Genomic DNA, 12,901 nt, shown 5'->3' with positions numbered 1-12,901 from the left:
TGAGACACAAGCACTTCAAAATGGTGTTTCAGAACCACAAACTCAGCAGCTCCTCACTCTTGTCATACTAACACTCACATTAATGCAACATTTTTTGTAACATTGGAAAAAATGCCACTTCAAAAATACATTTAAAAAAAACTATGAATACATAGTGTGTTTCTTGGTTGTAATAAGAAACATGGAACCAATGGAACAAGTGCCAAAAAAGTCATTGCAGACAAATATACTCATATTTTTATACATAAGATTGAGTTTTTGCAGTGAAAGGGAGATCTAAGCAGGAACATTGTTTAAAACAAGCTGTATGAAATTATTATAATCTACTGCAAGTAATCTGTACTTATTGTACTTGTCCTCAGAGCAAACAGGTACACATATTGTAAATAGGGGTAATTTGATCTTGCAGGGTGGAATTGACATTGACGTTTAAGGGAAAATTTGAATTGCCAATTTCTTTTCAAGGTGAGCTACAACAGAACAACTTTCATATGCAGATGTGACGGTTTCTGTCGTGTCAGGAGAAAGAAATGTAATATTTGGCGCCTTAAACAAAATATGTCAGACAGATTAGCTGTACTGGGATTCAGCTGTCAACACTGTTGACTGTTTCATACTAATTTACTTGTGTTTGACTCGCACGACTGCTTCAGCGGTGCTGTCCAAGCCTCGACCAGTTCCAATCCTGCATCTGGTCTTTAGATTATCTCACTCCACATGTGGAGTGCGCCTTCCGGGAGGTTCATTTGAGGTGGAATTTGGTTGAATTTCAGCTTGCAGAACACATTTGGTGAACATCTGGACAACAGCATCAGTGATACCACTGCTTGGTTTTCGTATCTTTTTTATTTTGAAGGAAAATACCTTCCAAAAGCAATGTGCACTCTTTGGAGACCACAGACGTATCCTTTGAGTAAATTTTCATTAAGCTAGTGTCTTGGCTCAGTGTCAGGACTATCTTGCTGCTAGCTAAGGCTTCATATTCGTGTCAGTTCTGTGTCTTATGTGTTGTGTTTGACAGCCAGTTGACTCCTGAGAACTGAAGTGAGCTTCAGGCCGAACACCACAGCTTCAGGGGTACAAGCTCACAAAGTGGAGGGCAGCATGTGATCAGGTCAGGAGAAAGCAACAGCTAAGGACTTGCCAGGCTTAAGACCACTAAGCTGTGTTGTAGTAGTGTTTGGGGATTATGGTCATCATTTGTTACATTTAGAAAACAATGAAGTTTTCTAATTAAATCAATACATCAAGGGTGTGTGAGAGGGGGCTGGACCTGGTTGGAATACTCCCCCAGATTTCAGTTTTTTTAATTTTTTCCATTTCATTGCAATGCCAACATGTGTTGCGTCTAGTTTATATCCGAGGAATTTGCCAAATGTATTATAGCAGTAATGATTCGAACAGATGGGGACATCTGCTTAAGTAGCACCTGTCCTCATTTATTACGAAACATTACACTGTGTCTAAGCATCTGCGCTCAATAAATTGCCTCAACTCAGCCGTAGAAACACTGAAGATTGATTTTGGTAAAACATTTTCAGACATTTTTTCTTTGTTAAAGCAAGTGAATCCTTGAAACAGTGAGATCCCTACAGTCACACTGTTGCCTCAAACAAAAATATCTTCGACAAATACATGCTAGATTTAGGTTTAACTTAGCTGAAGTTTTATGGCTAAAAAATATAATAAAAAATATATGAAAGAATTCTACCTAATCTTAATAACTGACCACTGTGCCCAAAACCAATAAACTCAGCGATACATTTTTAAACTAAATACAAGCAATTCAAGATACAGCCATGAAATCACACCTGCTTTATCTTTCCAATCTGCACAATTCACTGTAAAAAGTACCGAGGTTCAATCTTAAGCCGTAATCACATCTGTGGAACAGGACTGGAGCTTTGTTATGTAACTTTCCATCTCTACTGTCCTACTAATGCTGCTGATGCCTTTTCCCACAAAACAACAAGGTCTTGCGTACTGAGCAGCTCCCGTAAAGTATGGTCTCTGTGAGGTCATGTCCCCAATAAAGATAATAAATAAATAAAGAGTCAGCCATAACCAGCCAACTAATCATCGTCATTGTTTGGGGGTTTGGAGAGAAGGTGGTGGAAAAAGTATATTTTGTTGTGTGTACACCAAAGTCAAATTTTAAACCGTGTCTTAAAAAGGTCCACTTTGTAAGAAAGCTGATGTTTGAGTCTCATTCCCAACTTGTCAAATACTGACGCAATTGGATGGCAGCCAACCTGACATACAACCCCCAGAGCAACAGTATTTGACGAGTTGGGAATGAGACTCAAAAATCAACTTTCTTACAAACCTTTAAAGTGTGCCTTCATTTATTTACCCATAAAGATATGACATCTAGGAGATGGGTTTTATGAACAAACAGAATATTGAGAGGACTGTGACAACCTCATCCATCATTCAGATGATACCAGTGTGTCAAAATACATGAGAGAGAGAGAGAGAGAGAGAGACACAATAAATGAATCTATATAATGTGTGGAAGATATGATATTGTCTATTAGAGTAAATGTAATTTTATTGCAATATTGATATGTCATAATACAGTACATTTCAGCAGAGCTGCACAATTAATCTAAATACAGTTGAAATCGCAATACAGCGAAGTGCAAAAATCCATCATAATAAGCAGCAATTTTTTGATAAAGGTAAATGTGTGACAAAACAACATTGGTGGCACCTGATATGGATGTTTGTGTTATTGTGTCTATTTATTGCCTATAATTTCACCAACATCAAAACATAGTAGATAGTATAAATTTCCCATTATCCTAGGAAATGTATATATTGTGCATGCTTAGTTATATTGAATTACTGTGGTGTTGCAGAGATGTCCTGGTCTACAAATCTTTTTCTACAGACTAAGGCCGACTGATACGACTTTTTCAGGGCCAATACCAATTATTAGAAACCAAGGAGACTGATATCCAATATTCAGTACTGATATTTGATAAATTTAGTCACCAGTTACTTTACAGATTCATATAATTTTTTAGTTTATAGGCTGTTTAATTGTGATGTGTTGTGGGTGGGACATTGTGTGAGATAATTGGACAGTGCCGATAATCAGTCCCACAAGCCGATGATCATTCCCACAAATCGTGAATTATATGACAATTAAAATATCTGTCAAAATAATGGCAATGTGAACGCAAGATGTGAAGTGTCTACACATAGATATATGGGAATGAGTCTTTTAAGTCTTTTTATCATATTTAATACTGAGAAATCATGGTGCTTCATTATATTGGTGTAAAAACTAGGGGTAGACCAATTATTGGCCGTGGCCAATTATCAGGGCCAATATTTTGCAGTATCGGTGGTTTCCTGTCCGATTGCCGATAACATCAGCCAATTTAAAAATGTGCTACTTTGGCTCTGATGCAACATCCTCTCACACAATGTCCTGCCCACAACTATATCTGATCGGTAACATGTCACAATTAATAGCCTGCAAACAAAAAGGTAATATGAATATGAAAACGACTAGAAACTAAATGTATGAAGTAAAATGAAAACAGGAAGTATGAAGTGTAAGAAAGTAAAGTACCACAAAATTGTACTTGAGAACAGTTCCTGAGTAAATTGTACTGGTTGTTTTAAAAATGTTGACACAAACAGTTTCATTTTTAGAGCATCGATTCCAAATATCTGTTTTCAGTCTCCTTGATTTCCTTTAATCGATATCGGCCTCGATAAAGTCATATCTGTCGACTCCTAGTAAAAACACTGTTAGGTAAATATAGCAATATAACAGTACTACCACTAATTTACAAAATGACTGTGCCGTGAACTGTGGCGTTATACAGCATACAAGAATACATTGTATACTGTAGAAGACATTTGCATGTCTTCAAAGAGCAGTTATGTTTTTATATGACCTCCGCGGTGTAACTTCGCTTACATCTGTGACTCAAATGCAAATTTTGAAACATATCTTTTCATGAAATACACAAACTATGTGGCAGAGACAGATCACTTAAATAGACCATATAAAAGATCTTCTATGAAACAAAGAACCAAAGGGGAAGTGAAAGCTCATGATAACTTCAAGCAGATGATGACTAAACATCAAATGACTGCAATCATAGTTACTAATATACACTATGAGGTAATGGTGAGATGACTACATTCAAAGAAGAAGTGTGGTTATGGGGGGGAAAAACACCAAATGCCAAAACATGCTGTCAACAATGACCAAACATCAGCGAATCAGAAAAAACTTTCTCAACCCAAATCCCAGTGGTTAATGTTGAGCTACGGTTTACACACGAAACATTTTTTGACGAAAATAGCCAGTATCGTTAATGTCAATCAATCAGAGTGAGCTACAGATCTTTGGGGTGCAGTTCCACCCATAAATTAATTAGTGGTTTGGTGTGTGGACACCCTAAAACGTGTGCATCTAGCTACAAAAACAGAGCGCCCTGTTCCCGTGTTAGCATGATGCTAGCATGGGTAGCTAGCAGGCTTGTCGTGGGTGTTTACCTTTATTTCTGCCTGGAGATTTATCTTGTCCGGGAATTTAGCTGCTGGCAGTGACATCGCTCTCCTTTATCATGCGTCGCGTCAAGAGCCATGCACGACAGCGAAGGTTTTGGATGCACTTCATCCCGTTTGGTCCGTGAATATGACCATAAACGTTACAGTTTAATCCTCTCCGCTAGCTTCTGCCTTCATGAGAGCGCAAACTTCCGCCACACGCGCCGCTCTGCATCCGGCCTCTGATTGGAAGAATCGTCTGCCAATCAATGCCGTTCCGGAAGTGACCCCAGACGTAAACATATCCACGTGATGGCACACAAACACAACCATTTGCTGCCTTTTACAGTCGCATGAACTCCCTGAACCAAGCAGCTAGCCTCTATTTAGAGCTTTATTAGAGATGCAACAGTGCATTAGGAGATTAACTGGCAGCAGAATGGGATATTTAAAGAAAGTATATCTTTAAAGTCGAAAAAGTGTATGCCCCCTTTCATCCGCACAAATGTCGATCTCCCCCTTAAACAAAATCGTGGAACAGCTAACACAACTTAACCTCTAGCACCATCTATAGTAAATGGGGTGCACTTCTTTTTAGGGGGCCTCGTTAACTGTTGCAATCCATGTTTTCAAGACGTTTTATATATGTAAACAAGGTATATCCAATACATAAGACCCAGAACAAACTGGAAACAGAGACTGCAATGCCAAAAATATAGTTTTTATTGACAATACATGAAAAAATAGGAACCTAGGGAATATGTCTAAACACAGGCCATAAAGGAGGGATGGGATGAAAATGTACAGTTACCTCAAACAATAAGAAATCAACAAACAAAATAAATGATGTGGAGTCAAGCTGCACTGTTAGATGGGATAACTGTAGTGTCATGCGTAAAAAAAGGATTGTCACAAGATATGTATGTAATCTATGGATAAACCCACCTTGAACATTAAATCTGGGTACATCCTCATCACTGCCTAGATCACATGTCAAATTTAAGGAAAAAAATATATATATTGTTCAAGGTTGAATATAATCATCCATGAAATAAATGAACTTGCAGGACTCCCTCTTAATCAACCAATGCTCGTTGTGAAACATAGAAAAAAATACCTATAAAATAAAACTGTAGATATCAACATCATAAAACTATATTTTGCAACATAAACTTTTAGAAAAACAGCTCAAGTTTAATGACAACAACGTTTCGGTACTTAGACCGTCATCATGTCATCTATTTTCCTGATTTTGTTGTCCTTCAGTCTTCTCCTATGCACCTGTCGATCTAAAGGTGTGCAAAAGCTGTACTCTCAGAAAAACAAGGAATAAAAGCACAATTCAAATGACAGGAAAAAAACTTCACTTGAACAGACTCAAAATTAATAGTTCAGGGTGGTAAAAAGGAGCAGGAGTGCTCTGCTACAGCAACATACTGAAAAGATGGTATGCCTCTATTTTATTTCTGTTAATAGATTACACAACATTCATCTACATTTCTGTAGTTAGATTTAATTTGTGTTCTCACTTGTGGAAGAAACAACAAATTATCACAACTTGCAGGTCTTGAACCTTAAGAAGCAGAGTCACTGTTTGTTCTGAGCCAAGACTGAACACAAAAACAATGTGAACAGCTTCTGACTTTAAAAGGTCAAATGCAAATTAGCAGACCTCTGTAAAACTATCAAAGAACATTTCAAATTGTTGTAACGCTCCTTCAACACAGTGTGAAAACGCTTGGTAGTCCTTTTGTTCCTTAATGAAAGGCAGAGCGTAGAGTTGACGTAGGACGGTGTTGGGGTCGGACCACATTTCCAACCGGAGTCACAAATAAAACTGTTTTAGCACTGTGACGTACTGCTGTGTAATGTCTCTTTCAGATAAGAAGTCTATAACTACATTTGAACTTTGTGACTAAGATTCCAGGCCCATGTGGTGAACAGGGTTCAGGTGTATGGACATCATGAGAAAAATCTTACTTCAGTTTTGTGGCTCAACAACTGGTCAAATGCAACACAACATTTTAGTACATGTCTACCAACGCTGAGGTGGCTTTCTTCTTTCTGGGTTACAATGTATGATTTCTACTATGATTTTTTCATATTTTTTTCTGTCTCTATAAAGTCATTTTAGACTTGTGATAAATAGATACTAAACTGCACTTTCACCTAACCCTTTATACTATTTACAACGTAGGCCAATCACAGGTGTAGTTTGAGATGTTTATTTTTTTCAATACAAAGACAAACATTTTTTCACCTTTTTTAACCTATTTTATCCTTATTTCTTGCACTTTGAGACTTACCATCATTTGAATGATTCTCAGCTTATCTACTGGATAAAGAAACCCTTTCAAAACCAAAATGGACAAACTTTAAAAAAAAAAACGCATGGTTGATCAACTTCTGTCAAATCAATATTTTAGAAATATATCTATTTTTTAATGGAGCTCTAAAATGACTTACATTTCATAGCTTTGTTATTTGTTGACTTGTGAGATCCCACTTTGCAGAGCTGTGTGTTTTCACAAACCCTCCCCACTCAACTCCTGCCCCTCTTTCAACAATGACTTTGCTTCTGAAGAAACACCACACACTCACTTCCCTGTCCAACCAGAGCACCACAGAGGAGCCAAACAGACGGAGGACGGATGTCCTGACCATGAGAGTCCTCATCTGCTTCGACAGCTCCTGTGAGCCTTTTGACATCCCTCCTGATATGACTGCAGGGGACATGAAGCAGATGGTGAAGGTAATAATAAAAATAGTTGTGGACCAGCGTCATCGCTGTTAATGGACTTTGATTTCTTGATTTTTTACAGCATTTTGAAAATCTTCCTTATGATTTGGACATTTCACCAATGGAAAAGAGACAGGTTGATGGATTCACATCTTTGGCATCTTGTTTGGCATTTGGAATAGCAAAATGATTTATCATACTGTATGTATTTCTGTGTGCACACACTAAAAATAGCAATGATCAGTTATCTGTTAGATATTATCTTACATATCCAGAAATGATTGCGCTCACATGGAAAAGCAAATCTATCTACAGACGTTGAACATGATCTATCACATGCTTCGTTGCTTGGTCAGAACTTGACTCCATGAATATCCACCCTGTCTCTTCTGCAGGAAACCTTTCTTGTGCAACTCTCTGATGACAAGCAGGTCCGGCAGTACCTGGAGCTGAGCTACGGGGGTGCAGCTCTACAGGACAGCTGGGCTCTGTGTGACGTGGGCATCACAAGTGGCAGTGCCATCCGATGCCTGATAAAGGTATTATAACATCAAAAGGATTTGGAGATTTGGAGCTGAGTTGGGATTTGCAGGAAAACACAATCAGCTTACAACAATGCACATTGAGAGAGGATGCTGAAGTGCATCTTTGCTTTAGGCCTAAAACTTTGAAAGCTATTTTTAAAAATGTTTTACATAAACAGATGATTGCAATGCAGTATCTGCAATATAATATACTTTTATTTGCACAAAAACAAAATGTTACAGAGTAGATGTTAAAGACAACCTCTCCCTCTGGATATGGTACAAACGTTTGCTATGACAGGAGATGTATGCTGTCACTTCCAGAAATACATTATCTTTAATCTTTTCACTTCAGGGCAGTTAAATGCATCTTTTACTCCATACATATTCATTACTTGGGATTATTTCTCATCAAAGACATCTTTTTTACAGTGAGTGAATTTTGTCTCGGACTGCTGCGGTAATAGAGAACAAGATGTTCCCATGCGAGCGGCAGCTTGGAGGGAAATGAGTTTATGGAGATCTTTAGTTTGTCCCCATTACTCAGTTTTTAGTATTAGGACACATTCCAGACTCGTCACCAGGCAACCTTGTGTAAAAGTTGACAGTGGTAAGCGTGTGTGTGTGTGTGTGTGTGTGTGTGTGTGTGTGTGTGTGCGGTGTGTGTGTGTGTGTGTGTGAGTGAGTGTGTGTCCCTTTTCAGCTTTTGTTATCATTTAACAGCCTCTCATAAAAATAGTTGTTTTCTACAGGCCATATAGGCTTTTGGCCCACTTTCACTCTCCGGGCTTTTGTCTTCAATCTGAGCCACTTTGCTTTGACATTTCACATCTTTTGGACACATTTTTGTCCACTTTAACAGGTCACCCCTGGTTCTCAAATGTGTTCTTATATAAATGTATCAAGTCGAAATCATTTGTGTGTAAGATGGTAAATCACATTCAGAGTTTTTGTTGTTATATACATTGCAAAACTCTCTCCAGGCTCTGGATTTTCCACAGCAGTTATCTCGACAATTCAATGCATACACTTAATTTCAGTCTTTTCAATAATAGAAGGTGGCACTTGATTTTATGTGATAAATAATGTCAAACACAAGATGGCAGCAAAGTCATCTTTGCTCTTTGCTTGTGTTTCACTTACTTTTGCTATATTTACATTAAACAAAAGCAAAGATAAAGGTTATGAAGTAAAATTTTAAAAACTATTTATTGCAAAATGATTTGACTTGAGAGGTAATTGTTGCTACACATGGTGGTCCTAGTTGCAAACAAATAAAATGCACTAAATTAACTACAATTTAAAAATATGACTCATACTTCTGACTTGAACTTTACATTTTAATGTTGTTTTGAAGCTGATGTTACAGAATTTGGTCGGTCAACGCTCCTTCAGCAGGAGTGATCCTTTCTTTGATAAACACAGGGATTCATCTTGTGCCTTCACTTGCTCTTTTGTCATTTTAACAGCTACACCATTGTGCCATCGTAACTATTTTTCAGACTGAACGAAGGCCTGTGATGTGTGTGTTCAATGCTGTGACAGGAGAAACCTTACCAATCATGGGAAGTAAAGCTCTTCTGCATACATCCGTTGCTAGATTGAAAACTGTGGTGTCAATGCAAAGTGGCTTCCCTGTCAGCGCCTTCAGACTGAGCACATCCACTGGTGTGCAGCTCTATGACTGCAACCAACTACAAGACTATGACATCAAAATAGGTATGATCTGCTTTCTCTGTTTACTGCTATTTGATTGATGCGTGAAACGTAATAGTAACAGTTATGGTCACATACGTTGACATGCTTCATCTGCTGCACAGCCAGTGTTAACGAGGCATAAACCTAAAAGCTTCGATATGATAGACAAACTTGACTTACTTTTCATGTCAACTGCCTCTAAGGATGAAAAGATGCCACAGAGCTTCAATTTCACATGAACAAAGAAAGAAGTTGCGGTTTTGCATGACAACGAGATTCTTAGTTTTCTGCCAAAGCCATGCACGGACAAATCTGAAGTTGAAATAGAACCCATTTATTTTGAAATACATACCTTTTCTTTGTGTTGTTTTTTAACAAAGGCATCACTCTGCGTTTGGACACGTGGGACGGGTGGGTGGAGTTCCTCCAGGGTTGCCTCCGGGGCCACAGATACACAGTCCAGAGCCACCTATCAGAGAAGAAGCCAGTGATGAGGTCAGATATTCCCTTCATGAATAAAACTCTGACTAGAATCCAGCACTTAAAAGTGACTCTTTCTTCTCCTGCTTTCCAGGTTTCAGCTGCAGGTCGCTCTGTATATCGCTGCCTCTTTAGGCCACCTTGATCTGGCAGACTGGCTGTTAGAGAGGGGGATGCATGCTGAGGAACCAGTGGGAGTCCATCCATACCGCCAGTGGTGCCACCAAACCGCCCACCAAGACACGGGAAAGTGTCCCATTCACATAGCTGCTGAGAGCAGTCAGCTCCTCATCCTCAAGCTCTTCATCACCAAAAACCCTCTGATGCTGTCTTGTCGGGACCCTTCAGGTCGTGATCCTTTGAAAGTTGCTCTTCAGCGTGGTCACAGGGACTGTGTGCGCTACTTAGCCAACAAGCTGTGCTCGGTAGTATCCCTTCCAAACATGTCTCTGCCCATGCGTATCTACCTCCAGGTTAAACTCTGGGTGAGTTTGGGCCAGAAAAGGGCAGCTTCCAATCGATGCCAGGGCACCTGTACTGCATTCAAAGCCAGGGTGGGAGATACTCTGCTGGTGGATGGCTTCGATCAGCCAAATATGTCTTCAAAATCGAGGAAAAATGTGACCAAACGAAGCAGAGGACTCAAGGCTAAAGCTTTGCAGTCGTTGACTCCCATCAGCAACTTACTTTCACCTTCATACTTCCCCTCCAAAACAGCACCACCACGACTACCCGGCCTGCAGTCTGTGAAGCCTGGTGACCTTAAAGAGATGATGAAAAAGAGGAATCAAGACTTAAAAAGTAGAGAGGATGCCTTACTGGAGGAGGACAGCAGGGGGAAGTTTACACTTCCACCAATCACCAGTAGAGAAAGCATTCCCAGGCCGGTGTTTGTTGGTGTGTCACCAAAACCTGCCTGTATTCTGGAGTCCTTCTCTCTCCACTGTGGCCGAACACCGAGAGAAAATGCAGTTCACTGCTGGACAATTGCCAGGTCTCTAAGCTTTTTGTACAGGTTTATTCACCACTCTTGCTAAGTAGGGTAGATGCATTTACCTTTGTACTTTGTGGCTCAACAGAAGATTTCCTTACCTTACAAAACAGGAAGATGTAGCTCTGAGGTAATGTGTAAGACAGAAACAGCTGCACTAACTAAACTACTGACTTGAAACAGAGGGCCTCATTTGTTTCTGTAGTTATATTTATAGACTGTTTATAAGTATCATAATTAATTTATTAATGATTGATAAAGACTTATAGATGTTGATCAATGCTATAAAGGACAGCTTTAGTTTACTGTGTGTAATACATGTTTCTCTTACACAGTACCTTCACAGAGAAGCCTTGGCTGAAGCAGCTGAGCATAGCACGGGCCCTGATCAGGAAGCATGTCCACACCATAGCCTGATACTCATGGATCCTGGTGTCACAGGCAAGTCCCACCCAGATCCGTCACCAATCACCCCAGCTGCACATGGATCTCGCATCGGCCACCTGAAATGGACAACGAAGAATCCTTCAGACTGACAACTGAGGAGTGTATCTCAGGCTTAGTGTGTCATTGAAAACTAAACCTGTCTGCCTTTATGTGCTTAGCCTAATTTCTGCCTTTTATCAGTCTTCACTGAATGAGAGAGACATAGGAAGATTTTGTGGATATATAGTTTTAGTTTGGGGAAATAAAAGGATTAATGAATGCAATTTTGTGTTTGACAAAAGTCCAATTAAGGACTGGCCTTACAGTCGAAATTCGAGGCTGAGAGCACTAACATACTCCTCTGCTCTGAATATGTGTTGGTGCAAAGCTGTGCAGTGAGCAAAACAAACTTCCAATAAAGGTTAAAGACAAGAGATGGCCTTTGAGTTTTTTATTGGACGCAACTGTGAAAACAATTATTGGATAACAAATTAAATGATAGTGGTTGGAAATCAGATAATTATGAGAGTTCAGAAACAAGAGTGACATCAAAAGTATTGTAAACATTTATGAATGCAGTAACAAGAAAACTTTCCAATACTGGCTGCTTGTAATGTTCTCATTGGGCTGTTTACTACTGAATTAGTTGACTCAGGTCACTCAAGACATGATGTACATAATGCAATATATAGATTCAGGTACTGGCACCAAAAACTTATAGGATAGAGATAGAGTGATGGCCTGGATACACTCTATACTCTGCTACTCACCCAGATGTTCTTTTCCTGGGAAAAGAAAATCTGTCATGGAAGTGCCCTTGAGCTAAGCAGACAGTGATGCAAGGGGAATTCAATTAACATTAATTAGGCTGATGTTCTACCCTCCAACTCATCTGTCTGCTCATTCAGTTTTACGATCCCTTCCGTAGGAGATATAAAGCCAAGATGAGTGCAAATAAATGGTCGAACAATATTTAACTGCAAGGTTGTACAGATATGACCAGGGGTTTAGAGCATGAAATGAAAGATGGTATACAAAGGATGAATTGCAGTATATACTTTTGTTTGCATAAGAAAATGTGTATTATTGTGTGTCTTTCTTCTTTAAAGTGACAGTTATAAGTGATACATTCCCATCCATGCAGAATGTTGGGAATGGACACAATGTAGGGAGGGATACAGCACTGAGATCAGAACAAAAAGAAAAACAGGCAAAAAAAAGAAGACATTTTTTGAAAAGGCGTCATATGACACACCCTTTTTGCCAAGATCTTTTCCTAAACCTAACCAAGTAGTTCTGGTGCCCAAACCTAACTGTGGTAGGCGTCTCCTTGTTGCTGTCTGTAGATAGGCCTACTAGCATTTTGAGGAGAGAGACAAATAACTTTTTGATCCCACTTGATTTGTGCCATGAACTACACATATGATGTTTGTCAATTTAAAAGATACTTTTTCAAGTCAAGAAAGTTTGTCGTGATTAAAGTAAAATACAATCCAGCTTTGTGTTCAGTGTTATGAAAAACTGCAA

General features: G+C 39.1%; 2 protein-coding genes across 2 annotated transcripts in view; one reads left to right on the top strand and one right to left on the bottom strand.

Moving 5' to 3' along the window:
* rnf13 (ring finger protein 13) overlaps positions 1–4,736 on the bottom strand; it is a 46,675-nt gene extending 41,939 nt beyond the window's left edge. The window contains exon 1 of the mRNA XM_084355036.1: positions 4,522–4,736. The gene's annotated coding sequence lies outside the window, so the exon portion shown is untranslated. The remainder of the gene's footprint in view (positions 1–4,521) is intronic.
* Positions 4,737–7,058: 2,322 nt separating this feature from the next.
* On the top strand, positions 7,059–11,715 carry LOC311258492 (protein ANKUB1-like). The gene is made up of 6 exons (XM_084354806.1): positions 7,059–7,267; positions 7,651–7,794; positions 9,282–9,498; positions 9,858–9,972; positions 10,052–10,951; positions 11,284–11,715. The coding sequence occupies exons 1-6, from the start codon at positions 7,082–7,084 to the stop codon at positions 11,363–11,365; spliced, it is 1,644 nt and encodes a 547-aa protein (XP_084210932.1). The 5' UTR covers positions 7,059–7,081; the 3' UTR covers positions 11,366–11,715.
* Positions 11,716–12,901: the final 1,186 nt, after the last annotated feature.

This window comes from Pagrus pagrus (genome assembly GCF_965226575.1).
Source record: "Pagrus pagrus genome assembly, chromosome: 6".
In the NCBI taxonomy this organism is placed as follows: Eukaryota; Metazoa; Chordata; class Actinopteri; order Spariformes; family Sparidae; genus Pagrus; species Pagrus pagrus.
Note: the sequence above shows the minus strand (reverse complement) of the source record. Positions and strands in the feature narration are given on the sequence as shown.

Coding starts and splice junctions, on each gene's coding strand:
- LOC311258492 (XM_084354806.1), top strand. CDS start 7,082: ATGACTTTGCTTCTGAAGAAACACCACACACTCACTTCCCTGTCCAAC. Junction 9,973..10,051: donor GAGAAGAAGCCAGTGATGAG/GTCAGATATTCC, acceptor CCTGCTTTCCAG/GTTTCAGCTGCAGGTCGCTC. Junction 10,952..11,283: donor CACTGCTGGACAATTGCCAG/GTCTCTAAGCTT, acceptor TCTCTTACACAG/TACCTTCACAGAGAAGCCTT.